Source organism: Chaetodon auriga, chromosome 6, assembly GCF_051107435.1.
Source record: "Chaetodon auriga isolate fChaAug3 chromosome 6, fChaAug3.hap1, whole genome shotgun sequence".
Lineage (NCBI taxonomy): Eukaryota > Metazoa > Chordata > Actinopteri > Chaetodontiformes > Chaetodontidae > Chaetodon > Chaetodon auriga.
The window spans coordinates 12,974,363-12,994,853 of NC_135079.1; the positions used below are offsets into that span (position 1 = coordinate 12,974,363).

The 20,491-nt window shown below is 40.1% G+C and overlaps 1 protein-coding gene across 1 annotated transcript; it reads right to left on the reverse strand.

Annotated features, from left to right (window-relative positions):
• Nucleotides 1-2,607: 2,607 nt before the first annotated feature.
• gnrhr4 (gonadotropin releasing hormone receptor 4) lies at nt 2,608-18,687 on the reverse strand. Its single transcript, XM_076733017.1, has 4 exons — nt 18,588-18,687; nt 17,461-18,069; nt 4,742-4,946; nt 2,608-4,638 (listed from the first exon to the last, which is right to left on the reverse strand). Exons 2-4 carry the CDS (start codon nt 17,974-17,976, stop codon nt 4,175-4,177), a joined length of 1,185 nt encoding a protein of 394 aa, XP_076589132.1. The 5' UTR covers nt 17,977-18,069; nt 18,588-18,687; the 3' UTR covers nt 2,608-4,174.
• Between the last annotated feature and the right edge of the window lie 1,804 nt (nt 18,688-20,491).

Here is a 20,491-nt window from a genome sequence, read left to right on the forward strand (position 1 = left end):
TGTACAAAGGATGTTTCTACATGGGCTCAGGAACACTTTGTAAAGTCATTGTTTTTAATGGTGGTATGCTTATTTTGATCAGTTTAAATATAGGGCTACAGAGTCATTACATATAAATTGTATGTTGTGTATTTAAATTAATCATTTTTAGCTTAATTTCCACAACTCCTTTCTACCTTACAGTGTTCTGCCTGACTGTGTGGAAAACATCTGGTGAGCAGCTGGACCTTCTCCCTCTGAGAGTTTACACAGTTTAAAAGACAATGACCATGATTGTTGTTTGGTCGTATCTATGTGAAAATACCCTATGACGTCCATACAGGAGCCTTTTCAGGTTCAACACATCAGAGTGGTATATTTAGCCCTTTTGCAACGAAGCTCTGAGATTACTACAATCTTATGTTTTGGATGCTGAATGCTCCCTGTGGTTCCTCTGCTCCTGCTGTGCAGAGCAGTTTTGTTCTGCTCTACTTTATTTAATGTTTGCTGTTTTTGAAGCTGCACACTGCTAAAAGTTTCTTCAAAAATGAAATGTTAACATTTTCAGTTGTACTGTGACTGCCACTGTTGCTGCCTCTGCTGGGGACAGTGAACTGGAACATTTTGCCTTGTAACAGGTCCAGCAGACAGCCACAGTCATGGAATCTTTGATTCGGTTTCATCCGTAAATGCTATGTCTTGCAGCAAAGACCAGCCAAAGCTAAAGTGAATTTCTGAGGCAATGTTCCCGTGACAGGCGAGATATCTCCTGCTAGGTACGGGTTTGATAGTGTCACTCTGCAATAAGACACCTTTGAGGTGGATCTGCCGAGATTACCGACCTCATCACTCACTGTGGCATGGCATATGTGTTCCAGGTCACTAACGAGTATTTCACTGTGCATACCTAAGCATGTACCTGTCATCCACATCCTGTCAATTTTTAACAGGTTCAGTGCCCTGCTCTCTGCTGAGAGGAAGAGCTGCACTACACTGAGGCTTTTAAAGGCGAGGAGATTCACTTGTGTGTCCTCATAATACCGGCAATCATTATGTATGATACACTCATCTTGCTATCCAAGTTAATAAGATAAATTAAAGTTGATTTCAACAATTGTCAACACAGCCAATATGCTGAGACACATGTACCTGATCCAATCTGTAATAATTAAATGCAAAGAGCGTTTAAAAAGGTCAGGGAGTGCAGACCGTGGACCACATCTTGTGTACTGAATGTCCATTTTTCACACCATATAACGCTTTATTATCTGGATAACAGCTAATGTCAAGAAACTTTTCTAGGTTAAGCAGCTTTGCATAATTATGGGCCACAACAGAGTCGCACCAGAGATTAACTGATGCTGAGAGATAAAAACATGAAATATCTGGACATGTTTCTGTCTTTTAACACACTATGAACAATGTCCCCTGATAGATATAATCCTCAGTACACTTTCATCTTACAAATTCCTAATAATGACTCAGAAAAAATCACTTTTTTTGGCAGTGAGCACAGAGGCAGAGATAAGCTCATGATAGTTAGAAGGAATGTTAAATCTGACTAAATCCCCAATTAAACAAAAAGAAACACTGGTTTGATATTGTATCCTGTCACTGTATGACATTTTATTTCCATGTAAAAGCTTTTCAAGAATTCCTGGATAGTCGGAGAACAAAACTGGCTTATCATAAGGGCATTATTCTTACAGCAGGTGTTGTACGATGGCCTGATCACATCTCTGACAGCTGCTGTTGCACGATTGGATTCTTGACGTTTGACCAGTTATATACCAAATCTGAAAAGTTTTGAAAATGCTATTTTCACTCAATTCACCTGTGGTGTCCAGTCAGCCGTCGCATGAACAGTGTAAATGCAACTTCTTGGGGGTTTACTCAAAATAAGCCCTGAAACTTTCTGTCAGAGGCCACAGGAATGATAGAGGGGCTTGAGAAGAGGCTACTGTGAGGAAATAGTTGAAAATCAGCTTTGAAAACTCCTCTCTGGTGCTGAGGAAGTTCAGTGTGGACAGTGGAAAACGCAGTTGGGAAAATAATCTCAGCACGAGGTCCAGTTAGTAGCTGTTTTTGGTCACATCCACATGATGTGCTTGTCCAGTTGTCAAAGAATTGTTCACATTTCTGTTTGTTGTGACTGTTTTCTCTTTGTTTTTTCAAGCGTATGTTGGCTAAAAAGTCTGAGGTCCGAGGTTCACTCTTGACCTTGAAAGCAGCAGCAGAGAAAACAATCTCACCACAAGGTTCATCTAGTAACAATCCTGTTGTTTTCTCAACTTCTGTTTCCAAGGACAAGAAAGAACTGAAATGTAAGTATAAAGAAGAACGTGTATATCTAGATTGTCACTTTCATGTCAATGATATTAGTCGCAGCAGTTACAATGATTTGTCCAAGTTAAATTGGTCTGGGTAATTTACATGAGATTTATTGAAAGACAAACATATCATTCAGTTGCTCAGTACGATATAAGATATTAGCCACTGTGCACTGAAAGCATCACCATCGCAGAACTTTAAAGATTTTCTCATTTTCTCTGATTGAACCATTTCCAGCTCATAACAAATACACATGAGCTCAATGTGAATATGTGTGCATCAATCAATGCAGTGGAGGAAGGCAGATTTTTTTTTAATTCAACAAATAAACACATTGCAAGTGTACATAACACATAACAACATCTTACATAACTTCCAGAAAGAAACAATATCATGCAAACAAAGAAACAAATACTAATTTTCTTTTTTGGGAGATGGAATCTGCTGCAGCAACATATCAGAAAAATACATTTGTTTAAAGTCAACTTTACAGTATCATAGTTTTAAAGTTTCAGGTTGAAATTAAGCTGTTTTCTTATCACGCAACACAATTCACAACATAATAATAACAGCAATACTGATCTAAAATACAGCACATGGCATGATCTCACTGAGCTTTTTTTCTCCAGTGTGAGTTTTGTGCAACGCAGTAAATACAGAACTTATCTTGTAAAATCACAATCAACAACACATCAACAACGCAGGTACATTCAAAAAGTACTACTGTATGCCATAACAGTGGTTTAAAAGGCCATCATGGTCAATAAATATCATAACATTTATTTTTGCAATGAAACAAAATCAAAGTCTTTTATACTGCAAACACGGCGCACAACCAAAGGACAGCAGTTTCCAGTCAATAAGCAATGATTACCAGAGGAGCCTCAAGGCTGGGAAGCCTTACATGTAATAAAAATATAATAATTCTAATCACAGAGAGCTTATATCTAATTGATTATCTTTAACAACTTACACACAGACATCAAATATCTAACCAGTAAAGCCCAGCAGTTGAGTATGTGTGTGGGTTTTTGTTTTATAACCCAGTTACCAACAGTGACGATGAAACATACGGACAAGACATTTTTAGTCAATTTATGGCAACTTTCAGCTGATTTGTCATCATCTTAACCTGAATTTAAACTTCCCCACATGGGTAAAAGTATATGTCACATTTTCCCATTGAAATGTCTAACAAGTGTTTAACTGAGTTGTGTAGATACATTACTCCAAATGTTTCCAACAATGTTCAAATCCAGAGAAAAAATAGCTTAACTCAAAGTTTGTTTCATTTGGTCACCCCCTCCACTTGCTACAACTTCCAGGGAAACACAGGAAACACAAGTTGATGCGTCAGAGAGTGAAGAAGTAACAAAACATTACGTATATAGAACTTAAATACATTACCTCTTGAACAATTCCGCCTCAGTCATGTTACATAGATTTTCATTGGCAATGGTGGTTGTTTGAAGACAACAACTCCCATCATCCCATGCTACTTCACAACGTCATCAAACTGACATTACGTTCTGTGCCTTTAAGTACCGTTGTAATCTGATCAGCACTGTGTGGGACGCTCAGCCAGTCATGGGGATTTTGTAACTGCTGCAAAGTAGCAATGACACACGTCACTCTGCAGCATTTTGTCAAAACCTGATCTGATATCACAGCATGTGGGATGAAACATGGGGTGAACAAACCAGGGCTGAGCTGTAGCACACCGTCAACTGCGTCAGTGCAACGAAAGTCAACACATTCAACCAACAATAGAGCAAATTCATTGAACTGGCTGTCATCTGTAGAGAAAGACTACGCTCAAAACTGATTAGGAGCAAAGATTCCTTTATTGAAATCCTTTAAGCCATTACATCTTGCTTACTGGGATGATTGGCCTTGAGGCACTTTTCGTGCTGCTGCTGTTGTTTCCCTCCTCTCCGTCTGTATTGTGGTTGCCTGAAGCAATCTGCCTCTGAGACGACAAACGAGTCATGTGCATAAGGCAAGTGTTGTTTTCTAATTCGTTCCCCGTGTTTGCACTTCGACAGCATCTCTTAAGACCCTGGTGAAGATGAATGGTAAACAAACCATAAGTGATGGGGTCTAGACAGGCGTTGAAGAGGCCAAAGATAAACAGCATATGCGTGAGTGAATGAGAGACCGTCTCCTCCATTTTTTCAGGAAACAGCCAATACCACAGGCCGAGCAGGTAGTACGGGGTCCAGCAGATGATGAATGACGTTACGATGACAATGCTCATCTTAAGTGTCCTCATCCGAGCTTTAGGGATGTTGTTGTGGGAGCGGCGGAGATGCACATCTCTCGATATCACTAGAAGAAAAGAAAAAAAAAACACCATCTTTGTCATACACAACTGCTCAGGTCTCAGAAAACATATTTTGATTGCAGACTCTGAAGAAAACACAAGACTTACAGTTACTCCGGGCCATGCGGCTGGAAATCTCTACAAGGATTCGTGTGTAGCAGAAGATCATGATGACCAACGGCAGGAGGAAGAGGCACACAAAGGTGAACATGTTGTAGAGGGTCTCCTGCCAGTGCTGGACAAAACTGCCATGGGTGGTGCACTGGGTGAAGTTCTCTGGGACTGTGATGGTCACATTGTGAAATATGAACATCTGTATGAAAATACAAGAAGGTTTTGCTCAGCGATAAATCTAAATTGGCCAAACAGACAATCAGCTGAAGTCTCTCATCATCAAGAACGTGCCGATCCAGCTCGGAGGAGACGAGGAGAGAGGAGGCTTCTGGAGAAGCTTCCAGCAAGGAACCACAGGAAAGCAACACTCCTTTGATTGAAATCTGATTATTGATTGGTCAGCTGATCTGATGACAGTAAAAGGAGCAACCAGGCTGCTGTGGTAACAGCAATAATGTAATATTAATAATACTGCATTACATAGTTGTAATACTGTAGATTTGGCAAAACCTAAAAGGAGTGCCATCTGAGGTTCTGTAGTTTTTCATTTCAATCATGAATAAATCATGAAACACATGCATTTTTTCTACTTTTTTATCAGTTCTTCTTCTTTTCAGGAAAAAATCAGGTATCCTATAATATTTCTCCTCTACAGCTGCACAGACCCACATATCCAGCCTGAGCCAGTGAAGGGCAGACAACTTATTGGGCTTATTCAGAGCATTTACAGCTGATTGTGATTGCTGCCTCGTGTCTAATCAGTTCTCCCTGTATTACACAAATCTAATTTTTTTTTGTTGTTATTTATATCACTCGCATTTCATGTCGCCCTGACGTCATTACAGACCTGTAATCAGCATAATTAATGCAGCAGGCATCAGGTTCTTTTCTTTAGAACTGTTTTATGTCACCACATTACAGGGCAGTGCAGATGCTGCACATCATCAGTAATTGCCATCTCTTCAAAATGCTAGAGTGATCTGGGGTGTGCTGTTTGGAAACTAAAATCTCACTCTCTCTATCACATGTCCATGGGGCCAGGAAGACATCAGGAAGAGATGTGAGAGAAGCCACGCTGGCCACGCGGAAAGCACCCAGTGTACATACAGGCATGATGGCAAGCCTGAGTCAGGTCACTGCCGTGCATGGCTTCTCTATCAGTCTAAGTTTATGTGCACATGGGAGAATGAGAGGCATTTTGGGGGGCATTTCTGCACCTTAGCGTGAGAAGCAAACAGGGCAGAGAGAGCTATGACATGCAACAGGGGTCACCAGCTGGCACTGAACTGTTGCAAGGGCTTCAGCCGCAGCCGTGTGCCATGCACGTTAACCATTTGACTACCAAGGTTCTCCACATGACAGAAAATTGTTAAGTGCTATATTAATGTAGTCCATTTACCATGTTGTAACTGTTTTCACAAGTGACTCATAACTGAGTATTAAACAACCTTTCAGAGTTTGACAGTAAGATGAATTAGAAATGTGCGTGACTTGAATTCTTCAATGTGTTGTGTTATTAACTGATAAATCGTCTAAATATAATAAAAATAAAAATGCTACTACTACAACTAATAACAATAATAATAATAATAAATGTCAACAACGTGACCTAAATTTAATGTTTTTCATTGGACACAGAAACTTTTCGACTCTTTAGAAAACAAAAACTATATTTATCTTGCAGGAAAGACAATCCCGTGAGACATCTGGGCTCCTGAGACACTGTGCTCACTGTGAGTTATGTGCCCGTCTGATCATCTGTTAAAGTAAAGGACAGTAATCGCAATTCTTCTGGACAAACGAAGCAAGCCCCGCAGGAAGACCTCCCCGTTCTTGTGTCCTCTAAAGCCCTTAAATTAATTTGATGCTCTATTGTGTTCTCATAAAAATAAAAACACAAAAGCAACTCAGTGTTTTTTGGTCAACAATTTTGCAGATCTCCCATGAAAATGTCTTCGTTTCACTGTGTTCCTGTGCTGCTTTGCACAGGAAAATACATAGATGGGAAAAATGCACTGAATCTGTGACAGTTTTATGGTGGGTTTTTTTTTTTATTATTACATGACATGATATCAGTAAACAGTCACAAATCACAAGAAAGAGTCAAACCTCAAGGCTAAAACTTGAGTGAGAGTACCTAGCAGCTTCTGAGCAGAGAAAATGAAAACAGCAGCAGTGTTGCTCCTGGCCATTTGGTGCAGTTTCTTTGAGGCCATCAGATATCACAGTGCAGATGAAATGTCCTGCACAGGCTGAGCTTTACAACAGCTGAGCCACCGGAAGTGAGTCAGTAAATCAGCCCAGGTCAGCAGGGATAACTCTGCTTTATGAGCAAGACACCCCTGTTTTCCCTCCAGCATGCTGTGTGAATCTGTGAAGCCTGTATGGATCTTTGGATGAACACAATATAGTTCACTTTTCAAAGGACTAGAATAAACTTTGCTTTGTGTGGATATTCAAAGGCTGAGGCCAGACAGTACGTTTTTCAGTCCGGAGGAGAAGTATCAAAATAAAACAGTTTCTAAAATCTGTTTCTAGACATCAAACATGCCATTATGATGTCTGAGAAATGTCTCTGTCGGAGGATGGTGATTTTTTTTTTACCTCTTAATCTTCCTGTCACTCACTGTCAACCAGTAAAAAATCATGGTGTTTGGCCAAGTTTATATTACATTCGAGTGGAGAGTCAAAAGTTTATAAATACAGAAAATATGTCATGTTGAATATGAGGAAATGTGTATAAATTAATAAACATTCAGAAGATCCTGAATATTTCCACTGGATGGAGCAGTGTAGTCATATGAAGACGGGTTTAATTCAGTGTTTGAAATGCTGGAACAAGATGATAGAGAATATAAAGTATATATTAATGTCATATATGGGCACGGAGAAGTGACTGACTGGATGCAAATACGTTGTAGTGTGTGATAAACCATTTATTAAATGTTTATACAGTGCTTCCAAACCCTACATAGGATGGTGCTTTGTTACAATATGTGATGTCAGCACACACTATACGTACTGATATGCTTACATTTTTCGGCTTTTAATACTGTCTTTACGCTATATGCACCAGCGCATTTAAACTGACATTTAAACATATGGTACGATTTCTGACAGCGCTGGGTGGATTTAGGTGGAAGGATAGAGCATAAGGTAGTCAAATGTAAAGGTTAGAATTTAAATAAATGCTATCAGTGACAATCTCAGCTTCCCAGTAGTAATCCTTATGTATTGAAATATGCCGAATATTCAGATTTCCTTTGAAATACATATGTTTTAGCATGAAAATGCTATTTTCTCATCCTCTTGTTTCATGTTAAGATCGATATATAGCTGAAATATATGTATAGATACACAAAATATGAATATAGATGGCTTATAGAGTGCCTGAACATAAATATAGTCAATGGCCATTTTTGTTTGTTTTGTTTTTTGAACATCAAGACATACCATTAGGAAAACATGTAAATTATTCATTTTCTATGTCACTGTTATTAGTTTTTATTGACCTTGGACTAGAGTAAGGTTTCATGCTGTGGTCCTATTGTGTTTTCCAGCTAATAAGAACCAGATATAGTCATCTGCAGGCGTCTATTTGCAACAAATATTCACATGGAAATAAAAACAACTTCAATGGATTCAGACGTGTATTACTCAATGCCAGTAGAATTTGGAGTGATTCTGACTGCTGAGGAAACAAACTTCAGTGTTACATTTCAAAAGAGCCCAAACCTGGACTCCAAGAACAGCTTTTAGATTAATTTGGGTAAGTGTTAGGTGGGTGTTTTAGGCTAATTGCACGGGAACAGGAAGGGGTTTTAGTAAAGGTTTAATAACAAGAAAATAGCAGCATCTTCCAAGACAACACTTTCATCATTCTCCATTAGGGATGAATGTTTTTCCTGAAAATGAGACATTTTCTATTTCAGGAACAGAGACATACTATCCAGGGAATCCCAGGAACTGTGCTTTTTTTTTAAGATATAACAGTCAAACTGCATTGGCCATATTTTAAGCAACCTGACCTCTTTAGTGTATGCTTTGGTGGTTTTAATAATTGTTAAGGCGAAATAATGCCTGTTAATCAAAAATTTGAAAGACCATAATATAAACTATAAACGGTCTGTGATCTGTCTGCTGAGAGCCTCATGGAGGTGATAATTGACAGTTCTTCATTGTATTGGCCGAAACAAATGAAATTCATTACAGCAAGTAATTTTGGATTCCAAACAGAGTCAGAAATAATTGGTGTCAGTCTGATTTCATCATCCAGGACAAATGGGAGAAATTTCAGCCACATTTTTGTGTCCAAAGGACTAATGAGGACAGCCATTTTTTAAATTGACTATTGAGCAAGAGCGCTCACTGACAGGCTCAGATTGTTATTGTAAGTGTCTGACAACATAATGGAAAGGATCCCCACAGAGATACCTTTTTGTCAAAGAGTACGATCGTTTTTGTGTCCAGAAACAGCCACTAAACCCCCGTCACCAAAGCCTCCAGGCTCCATTGAACAGAGTAAAACACACTTCATTCAAACTCGACAGAAACTAAATAGAACTTGTCGTTCCACTGTTCCAACAATCACCATCAACTCTGGTGTGGTCAAAATATACCCTCAATTCACCGAGTTAGATGTGAAAATATTGAGAGGAGAGCGAAAAGGAGGGCAGACATTTGAGAAAACAATAAAGTGACCAATCGCTCAAAGTTAAGGAGTAAAGCTTTTAAAAAGCTCTCAGTTGCTTGGAGTGAGATTTCAGATGGATTTTTTGGGACATTATGGCCTTCCTTCCTCAGTGCTGCTCTGAGCTTAACTGTTTATTCAGTCCAGTTTCACTGAGGGCAATGCCTTCTTTTGCAGGAACACCCTGAACACATTCACACCTGGGCACCGCTCAGTTCAGCCCCAGTCTGGCCACTGACCAGATCCACTGGAGCAGCTGCGGTTATGGGCATTGCTCAAAGGCACCTCAGTGGTGATAATGAGGCAAGTCCTGTCTTTCACCTTCTCCAACAAGCTATATGCTTTTTCAAGCCCATTGGAAAGAGGGTGGACCCCAACATGGAGCCAAGTCAAATGATTCTTATGGTTCAGCACTGAATATGCTTTGTTAAAAAAACAGAATACGTATTCCAGTTAATAATTCAAAAGAGTTATCCCTCTGCTTCCAGCCTGAAAAGTAACTTATTATTATTGGATTACTTTAGCCGACAGTGATTTCTCTGTAGTGACAATCCATGAATGACAGACACAGACATGTGAATACCATAGGAATATGACTCATCTTTTCCTTAAGTATGACTGCATGAATAATTTGGCATCATTAGATGCACTTATATTCCGCAATAATGTTCAGAACATAATGAATGCTGAAAATATTAATGAGAGGAATGTAAAGATCTTGAGCAGACTGACAGCATCTGGAAGAGCATGAGTCAAAGCTGGGCTCAAATCACATTGCAGCCATCGTCCTGAGAAACAGGCTTCATGTTGAAGCTTTAAAAATAGATGAGTTACATTTCTCAGCAAACACCATCTGTACATTGGAAATACGTATGTGGTCTACAGCTGTAAATTCTCGCTAAGCAAGCGGACATCAATGCCTGTTGTGTGAAACTGTGAGCCCAAATTCACAATAAGGGTCCAACCGACTTCACTACAAAATAAAACAAATAAGTCAATGCACACAATACAGTGAGAAATGTGACATGAATATAAAACTCTGATGCTCTGTCTATAGGATTGAGGCCACAGTCTGAGTACTGTAGATCGGAAGATGAGTGCAGAGTGCCTTATAGCGCAACCTTGAGTGTGTGATTGCTATCATGATCTGTTGAGAAAGCTATGATACAAACAGGCTGAGTGGGAAATGTTGGGGAAACTTCTTTCAAAAGTGAAAGTAATAAGTTTCTCTTCTTCTCCTGCTGGAATAGGCAGCGACTTAAGAGACTGTGCCCACTTCACAGTCATCACCAATCTGTGTGAGGGTCCACCTGCGACTGGAAGTGAAGACGTTCACGCATAACTTAATGTTTCCAACTTCTGCAACTCTTCAGAGTTAGAACTTCTTGAAGAAACTCCTCATGTAAATGAGTTACAGCAGGAACCAGCCTGAAGGGTTGTATACTCACATCCTCTCATTATTCAGGAGTTCAACCTTGAAACCTCCAGGGAGGGTCCTGCTGAAAACTTGACAGGGGGCTTTTGCTTAAAAACTTTATTTTTCTTTTTGTTGATGTGTTCATAAGACAACATGTAGTCTAGATCTGTTTGAACGATAATATCAATGAATATATTTTGTAAGTAATATATTTTTCTATGCATTTCTGCTCAGATTCAGCTGAGAACCAATCAATCAAACCAGAAAATATAAAGTCATATTTACCTGGAGTCAAACTTATTTAGCGTCTGTCCTATATAGGATATATAACTATGTAAGACATGCAAGGGTTGGACTGTGACGATCTTATTGGTCGTCTTCAGGGGACTGAGGACAGTGAGATACAGTTGAAAGGCCTGGAAAATGCCAGTAAGTGGACCTTAAGTGAAGTTAATGAAGTGAAGTGAATCATTTTGTTGTTGTGAGTTTAATTTGGTGATTGATTGACAGTTATTTCATTCAGTTACAACAACAGTTTTCACTAATATTATTATCTTTAATCATTTCACATTATTACATTGTTGTGCATATGTCTGCATGGTATTAAATATTAGACTTTATTAAGATGGGATATTTAGAAACAGATAATAAAATGCTTTAAAGACATTGTGAAAAGACAGAGTAGATCTATATAGAGATACACATATTATCACCTCAGTGCAATGACAACTTAATACTTCCTGTAAAGCTAAAATAAATATCAGGGTGACTCATATGGTACTATATAACGATTTCACTTATTCTCTACAAATTAACTCTTCTGCAGGTTTAATATCTCCTGTAATGAAATGTCAAACTGAAAACAAATGGCTGCTGCTTAGCTGCTGGCTGGAGAAAGCTTTACAGCACACCATTGTCTTAAGTTTGTACAATGTGACACATACATAAAAGATGATGAGGAAAAAAGAAAACGAGGTGCTTCCAGTAGTGGAGTCACTGCCTTTTCTTTTAGGTTAACAAGCAACAATTTGAACCCTATCGGAGGCCCTTCAGACTGTAGAAGTGCTGGAAAGTGCTGGAAATTTAAAAAAAAAAAACTTTCCAGTTGCTCCATGTTCAAAGAAGTAATTAGATAACTGAGCAACGGAGCACTTAACTTTCCAATTAAAAACTTTTCAGTACATTTAACACTGAAGTGTGGAGAGCTGCACAGCTCACCTGATCTCGTTCAGTTCTCCACTGTGAGCTTCAGGCTGTGATGACACAGGTACACATGGCTGGAAACAGTTCAGCTCTGCTTGTTTGCTGCTGTCTCTGCGTAACAGACTGTCTTCAACATAATGTTCCATGCTAGAGGGTCTCCAGCTGTCTGTACACCCCTGTGTCAGGGGGATCACAGACAAACTGACTGATTCATCAGTGATCACATCAACCCTTGTGATACAGGTGCAAAGCTCAGAGTAGAAAAGGCTTGCAAATGAAACTTCCTGTTCATTTTATGTCGCTGTCACTCAACAATCTGATAAAAGAGAAAAAAATAGGTAGCCGTTGCACCTTTATAACAAACTGAATGTCCAGTACAAACAGCTGTGTTACGCTATACTGCATAATACTCTAGCATCTCAACAATATGTATTTCTTCACTTTTAGTCAGACTACAAATTAAAATTGGGAAATGGAGATTTGGTCCTGTGGGCTTCCACAGTGGAGACAATGACAGTCCAGGGCTCCAGCAGCTCTGTATTGAGAGTTGGTAATACGACTAAATGTCAGCTGTACAACCCGCAGATCAATTGCAGGCGTATTGGTATTTTACACATGCATTAGAATTTTAAATCTCTCCTCCTCTCCTGTTCTTCATTGCAGTCCTGTCTATCAAAGCGAATGCCCCAAAAGCTAAATTCCAGAGCATGAATTAGACTGCGTTCACACCGATAATAACACAAGATGAAAAAAACATGAGGGGTCATGTTGCTGAGGGCTTGTTGCTTCGAGTTACCAGTAAGGAGATGGACCAGAAAGTCCAGTTTGGACGGGGTTTATTCTCCTCTAGTGAGAAGGCAAATTTTGCAACTCTTGAGTAAGTACATGAGCAATAAAGTGCAGCGTCTCAAGACTGGCAAGGTGACACAGTTACAGATTGCTCAGCTGTTTCACGGAATGATGTTGCAGAAATGAGCTTGGATCAACTTTTTTTGCTGAGCTATATCCTGCTTTTTTCCCTGGTGCTGCATTTTTCAGCCCAGTCAATGATTTCACAGCTCATGATCTATAGTACTATACATCCACCGCCAACGCTCAGTGCCGATTCAGGAAGTAGGGTGTCCTTTAAGGAGGTCTGGGTGGTGGATGGGTATGTGGAGCATCCAGCTCTTGTGTGGGAGACTGGAGTTTGTGTCACAGACCTCCAACTTATATCTGCTTTTGTCAACCATAACCACGAAATTTGCTGTAATTAAAACAATGGCATATAATGACCTTATGAAGCTGATCAGGGGAACAGTTGCTTATTTACACATCCAGTTAACAAGGAGCAACATCAGCATTCATCTGGAGTCATGTTTTCTGTCTACCTGATGAATGTAAGCCAAGTATTCTCTCTCTTTCAGCTCTGCTCTGGTCTCTGAATGAGACCAGGAGAGCTCTGCAGCTCTTCACACTTCAATGTTAAATGTACTGAAAGAGTTTTTAATTGGAAAGTGCTCGGTTCTCTAATTAGTACTTTGAACAGCTCACACCAGGACGCACTAGGTCAAGATTAAATGCTGTTAAGATGTTTTTATATCAAGATAATACTCTGGATTGCTGTTGAAAAGCTGCATTTTCTTCAACCTGAAGGGCTTGCGATAGGGTTCAAATTACTGCTTGTTAATCTTCTGTAAGCATCTTGTTTTGTTACTTTTCTCAACTCCAGAGAGAAATACCTGCCCTTGAGCTGCTAAATGCTCCATTAAGTTCACTAGTTGCTAGCTTGGTATGCCATTTTGTGTGCTGGATAGGTAGTTTACTAGGGTTTAATCAGTGCTTTTTAGTTTCCTCTACATCTGGAAGGACACCTTCAAACATGCTGTCATTTGATACATTATTGTTGTTATAAAAATACTAAAATAAATAGAAAAAGTCTTTTGAGATAACTGTTTGCTCTCTGAAGAAGCTTTGCAGAAGATTCTTCGCAGGAAAGAGTTTCTCAGAGGTCAGTGGTTCTCAGCGGCGCCCTGCTGTGGGAGTGTAGAACTGCAGGAAGAGCGTTATATTAAGAAATACTGCAGCTCATTAGATTACCATCATGCAATCAGCCAACCACAGTGTGAGGCTGAAAAGTACTGTGGCCTTAACTGTACTTTTGTGTGACAAATCAGTCATAAAAGACAGAGTGCATTTAACTCAGTGAAGCAGATTTTGAGGCATCACAGAAGCACCATTTGGAAAAATAGCCTACAGTTGCTGCGATGTGGATAAAGACGACATTTGATTTAGACGATTATCATTGCAGCCACCATCTCTGCTGCCTCCACTGAGACAAGGCTTCAGATGCACAGGAGCACGAGCCACTGAGAGTTGGGAGTTGGCTGTGTATTTCTTCTTATATTGTTAAAATAAAAAAAGCAAAACCTTCCAGCATTTGTGCCATTGTCTTCCCTGTCAGCTCTCCCTGGCTGTTGTGTGTACACTCTCAGTCGCTAAATCAAGACTGTGTCAGATGATGGTTAACAAAGTCCAAATCAGGCCACACATCACATGTAGGGTGATGTAGCTGTCATGAAATCTGCAACATTACTTGTTGCTGTACACACTGGCTCTGGAAATAATGACAAACACTGTGAAAAGGTGACGAGTGCAGCACATTATAAGTCTTATTGACAATTCAAGATGAAGGGTTTTCAAGTAAATCTTGGCATTTTTTAGCATGTTGCAGATAAATTGAGAGATGTTGAGAGATTCAGACCACCAGTAAAAAAAATGCCTGACTCTTCAAAAATGCCTGAGCCTTACACATGCATTTCATTAAAAGCTTGCAGGGATGCACTCAGTAAGAATTCCAATAACAATATCGACAAATGAAAGATAAAGAAAAATACATTTCACATGAGCATGTTCCCAGTTTTCTTCTTTCTTTCTTATTTCCTATCCGTGACTGTGATGCCAATTAAATACTTAAATACATAGATTCATCTGTCTTCCCACCAACTGTAGACCCTTGCCATATTAATAACTGTACATATGGTCCTCAGTTGGACTTTCTCTTTACCTTTCATATCAATGGTTTGTGATTTGCCTCTCTCCGCGTGAGGTAGCCCCAGAACTTTAATTTTGATAATTGTACCCTACATTGCTGACACATACCGGCTGAAATAATCACCATCATAAACCTGTGGGGAAGAAAAATGCTTGCTGGCTCACACAAATATCTCACTTCTATGACACACTGAATCACTGTAGCCACCTGTGAAAAACATAAAGGCAGTCATCAAAGTGGACAAATGCTTGGTGAGCAGCATCATGTTGACGGCTGCGATGGTAGGTGTGTTCTTTATATAAGACAATAATGGTATTATATAGATTTAATTTGTTTCAATCACCAGGGTGAGGTCAATACCTTGCATTGCTCCTGTACGGTCTGTAGCATCATTTTAGAAATAACAATACAGTCCCACCCTGGGACATGTTCGACTAGACGCCAAAAAAAATGTCACATTATACAGTATGATTACCTTAATCATTCAAGTCTACCTCCTGTAAAATGTTATCGCTCTACATGGTTTTATTATTACTGCTTATTCAAGCTTTTGCCAAGAGTTAGATGAAAAGGTTGATACCACTCTCGTTTATGTCCATTAAATCTGAAGTCACAGCTGGGAGATGCTTAGCTTAGCTTAGCTTAGCACAAAGACTGGAAACAGGGTGAAACAGCTAGCTTGGTTAGGGTTGAAATGTTAGAGGACCTTTGTTTTCATGGTTAAAAGAACATTGACCCGTCCATCCACCCACACCTCCTCCTTCTCTTTGACAACATCACCTGACTTCCTCCTTTGCTCCTGATGGACAAGAGTCATAATTCATATGACTGCTTCATAAGAGACAAACAGCATTTTTGAGCACTTACTGAAACAAAAGATACCATCATTTTTCGTGGCAGGAGAGTCTCACATTTAAAGATCTTGACTGCAGAATATTTGAAACAGCACTTGAAAACCCATTAAATGCAATCTGCCTTCAACTGTACGACCTAAGCTTATCCTCAAGTTGCTAAAACCCCTGTAAAATATTGAGGATCTGACCTCTGTGTCGTCAATGCAACTGCGGTCTTGTCCCTAAACAAGGGTCGCTGTTTTGTCTCTTCGTGGTATCAGACTTGTGAATGGCTGGAATACAGTGAGAGGGCAGATGTGGTTTTCTGCCATCCCCACATGTGCCCCAGTGGACTAAACTTTCAGTGAAAGACTCCCAGGATTGGAAACATGAAAGACAGGGTTTAACAAACACTCAGCTTCAAAGGAACATTTAACCTGAGTGTTGAGGTGGAAGGAGCACGAGAGGTGTGTCAATATATAGCTCCTCAGTGCTGAGTAGAAACCAGTCCTATGCGTCTGCTCTTATTGATGTTGCCTCTCAAGAAGTCTTGATGTGTTCTGATGCAGCCATCGAGTGATGCTTTTTTCTGCTGAGGATGATGTGTGATTAGCAAGTCTGTAATGTGTTATTATATGAAAGCAGGGGTTGATAAGCGTATCACTGATCACTGATGCATTATCAGCTAACTTGTGGTATCAGCATTTTTTAGCCTGTAAAAGTATGTATTTCAAACCACGTTTACAGTTCGAGCCCCAGTCTAAGGACCACACTGCGGAAATAAAACTCTGATCTTACACTTGATTAAATAATTGATAGGCTTCCCTGAAACCTCCCAAAAGCCTGCCAGGTCAATGATCCCTAGACGTCAGGCTACACCTACTCAGAAATCCTATTTGATTCATGTGAGCAGCTGCCTCATTTGTGTTCAGCAGATCAAACCAATGGAAGAACTGTTATAAATTTTGCATATGTTGTCTGGCAGCCAGTAAGCAGGACCTTGTACTTGTATTTGCTGAAGTCATGAAATCATAGTCATACAAGTGTTGTGAAGTTTACCACAACTTGAAAATTAACAGCTTAAAACCATTATTGTAATGATTTTAGAATAAAACTTAATTAAACTCAACTTAATTCAGTCACACCCGACACTTTGAACAGAACAGGTGGATGAAAAGTGCACCTTTTGAGCTGGTTCAGTTTTGACTTTGACTGCGCTCAGTGTATTGCAAGGAGCACCGCATATTCAGTGAGCCAGCTGCATTTTTTGATATAACATAACATTTCTTTTCCTTCATCAGGCTTCCCTTCAGACTCAACAATTTAATTAACCTGCATATGCACTTTTCAGTAAAATCTAACAAGCTGGATTCTCTAGGAAAGCACACTTGCACCACTTACAGCTGCTTTCTGACAAAGATTTGATTGTCCTGGAAGTAGAAGGCCAGCAAACAGTGATGTAAGAGGTGTACTACCAGGGACCTACTTGATGTGAAGGCCCAGAGTGGCAGAACACACAAATGCGTTGGGTCTTACCTGAGGGAGCGAGAGAATCACACTCATCGTCCATGCCACGGTCAACATGATTTTGCTTTTCCTTTTGGCCTCACTGATGCCCAAAGGATTGAGGATGGCAGACTGTCTATCCAAGCTAATGACCACAGTCACAAACGCACAGGAGTACATCGCCACCAGTTTCATGAACATCAGCAGCCTGCAGGCAACGTCTCCCGCCTGCCACTGCACCGTGATGTTCCACACCGCGTCCACGGGCATCACGATGAAAGTCACCAGCAGGTCCGCCACTGTCAGGTTCATTATGAGGATCCGGACGTGTGACTTGCGCTTGCCGCCGTTGCTGGCAGCCCAAAGCACCACCAAGTTGCACACAGCCGACACTGCGCACAGGGTGAAGGTGATGATGACTCTGACTTTGGCCGCGGTGGAGAAAGTGGGCAGCTGGAGCGCGTCTCCATCTGTGCTCGTATTGCACACTGAGGTGGGTCCCTGGCAGCTGCCGTTCATTGTCTGATCCGTCAACTGGTGGAACATAATGAACGCCGGATCTTGTTTGAAGGGATGCACAAATAATCCCGTCTGCGTTTACACTGTGTCCATCTCCAACTGGAACTTCAACTGTGAAAACTGAGGAAAATAAGAAATAGAAAACAAAAAGAAAGAAATTAAGAAATTATTAGCGCGCATGTATCTGCGTGTTTTATACATGCCACAGGCTGCGGATGCTGTGCACTAGTGGCGCCTGAAACATGGATATACATCAGGAATTCCTGGCGCTCGCATCTTTAATTAGCGCACAAGCGTTATTAAGCTTTCATCTGGTGTTCAGAAGCAAAGTGATCACAAAGACAACGACGGTCATGACACCAACCGTAAGTGAATAACGAGCATGAAAGAAATTTAGATATAAGAAAGCACATTACTGAACAGCACAGGTGAGAAAAAAAATGTAATTATAAAACTGAACTGCGGATTTTGGCTCAACTTCTAACCTTCTTCCTCTTTAATTTTCTCACGAGTTCACAGTTATTGCTTCTTCTAATTAAAGACTGGCGGCTTGCTTTGTAATTGCCCCGAAGGAAGGGAGAGAGAAAAGCAAAGAAATCAGAATTTAACCGGACAGATAAAAAAAAAAAATAGCTTACCTGCACTTAGGAGCGGAGCTGACAGTGAGCACTAATTGGCATCTCACTGTGCGTATTTCTGCTGCAGTCGCCGCAGCTGTTGCTCCAGCACGCTTCATTCCACCGCTCTGACGCGCACAATGACAAGCGACAGCATCAGGATTTGTTCGGTCTATGAGCTGCAGGAGCGCCTCTTCCACCGGAGGGGGTGGGGTGTAGGACCCCCTCCCCGGCGGCCGGAGTGGAACAGTAGAAATACCACCACACCTTGTTAAATTATCTGATAAAAAAAAAAAAAAAAAAAAGTGATTTTCTCCTGTACTAAGTTTACTGGCATGACCTCAGATAAAAATTTAGAGGAGCTGCTCAACACAACTGGCCATGGCAAAATAAAGGCGCAAAGAATAAAATAAAATAGCACATTTCTTCCATTAAAACATTCCAAAACCAACCAAAAAAGGAGACGCTGTAGAAAAAAATGGACACTAATGCCCAGTCGGATTTTCTCCTGTTAATCCGTCGCATTCATAATTTCATTAAACGGAATCTCGAGCTTTTTTTTTCTTTTCTTTTTTTTCCCCTATCGCTGCAATCTTGGCGCAACGAATGAGCCTCCTGTGTTCTGCTGCCCACCTGCACAGAGCAGCTCCACAGTCTTAGATTCTCAATGAAGTAATACTTAATTTGCTGAAACACACCCAAATACGACTTTTCTAAAATCACTTAAACTCTTTCATGCTTTTGTTCGTCTCTTCACCTCTACGATCCTCAACCAGCCGATACATGACCACACACTAAAAAAAGGCAGAATAAAGATGAATGAACCATTCTTACGAGCTCTGTTATCTAAGATCATATTTCCTGTACACTGGTACACTGGTGACTCTCTTGAAAGCAGAAGGTATCTGTTCCACCTGCAGTCTCTGACAGGAGGGATGCTGCGCACTGTGAAGCCACTGATACGCGCGGCAGAAACGCTTATACAACCTGCGTCATGCTGCTAACAATCACAGAAACCTCCATGTTTATGGGCACATCAAACATGTAGCTCTGATGAACTATTCTACAGTGTCTTCTGCAAATCAACAAAGTTCCAATGAAAAATTAACACTGAGATGCTCCAAGTGTTTTTCCTCTTAACGTTGAAATGGTTAAAAAAAAATGTCTTCAAACTCCTTCCCTTCTCATTACTGCCTCCGGCATCCTTAGCAAGCCACTCAATATGACACGTTGTCCTCGTTTTTGTCACGTGGTGCCAATGGTCAGCAGGTGTCAGTGATTTGCTACCATGGAAACATGACTCTTACCTCTGAGTTGGTCTGGAGACATGATGGCTAACCTCTCAGGTTTATAAGAAGTCAGTCCTCTGAAGGGCCAGCAGCTGGAAATCTGCTTTAGGATGGTTGTTGAGCAAGCATGCTTCATCCATTTTAAGTATTCATTTGTACCACAGAGGTTGTGATACTGAATACATTTAATCAAGTGACAAGGAACAAAAATATGCTCTTTACTGATAATTATTTTTATTGTTTGTTATTGTATTTTTTGAAAATGAGTTACAACAGTGAAAAAACAAATCATCCATTTTATTCTTCTTAAAAATATATAAAGAAACACGTAGGCTACTTAATAATTCTAAAACGTAATATGAGAAAAAATCCAGCTACATGTTTGTTTTTCACTGTTTTGTGTTTGTTTGACTTCTTTTTAACATCTAAGCAGAATCACAGTGACTATGGACACCGACACAGGTATGATGCACCAGGACCATCATTGCAATTGATCAATCGGGCTGTTTGAAGTTTTGCAACTCAGGAAAAAGAACGGTAAAATATGCACATGTTAGAAGTTAGCCTTTCAAACACGCGGTTAACATTGTGAAAGGGTCCATTTGAACACAAACCATCATCTTAACCTTAACATAA

Excerpts from the sequence above, each read along its gene's own strand:
- gnrhr4 (XM_076733017.1), bottom strand. The coding sequence starts at position 17,976 with ATGTTCCACCAGTTGACGGATCAGACAATGAACGGCAGCTGCCAGGGA. Across the intron at positions 4,947-17,460 it reads TGATTCTCTCGCTCCCTCAG|ATGTTCATATTTCACAATGT; the intron begins GTAAGACCCAAC and ends ATTTTCATACAG. Across the intron at positions 4,639-4,741 it reads CCGCATGGCCCGGAGTAACT|TGATATCGAGAGATGTGCAT; the intron begins GTAAGTCTTGTG and ends CTTTTCTTCTAG.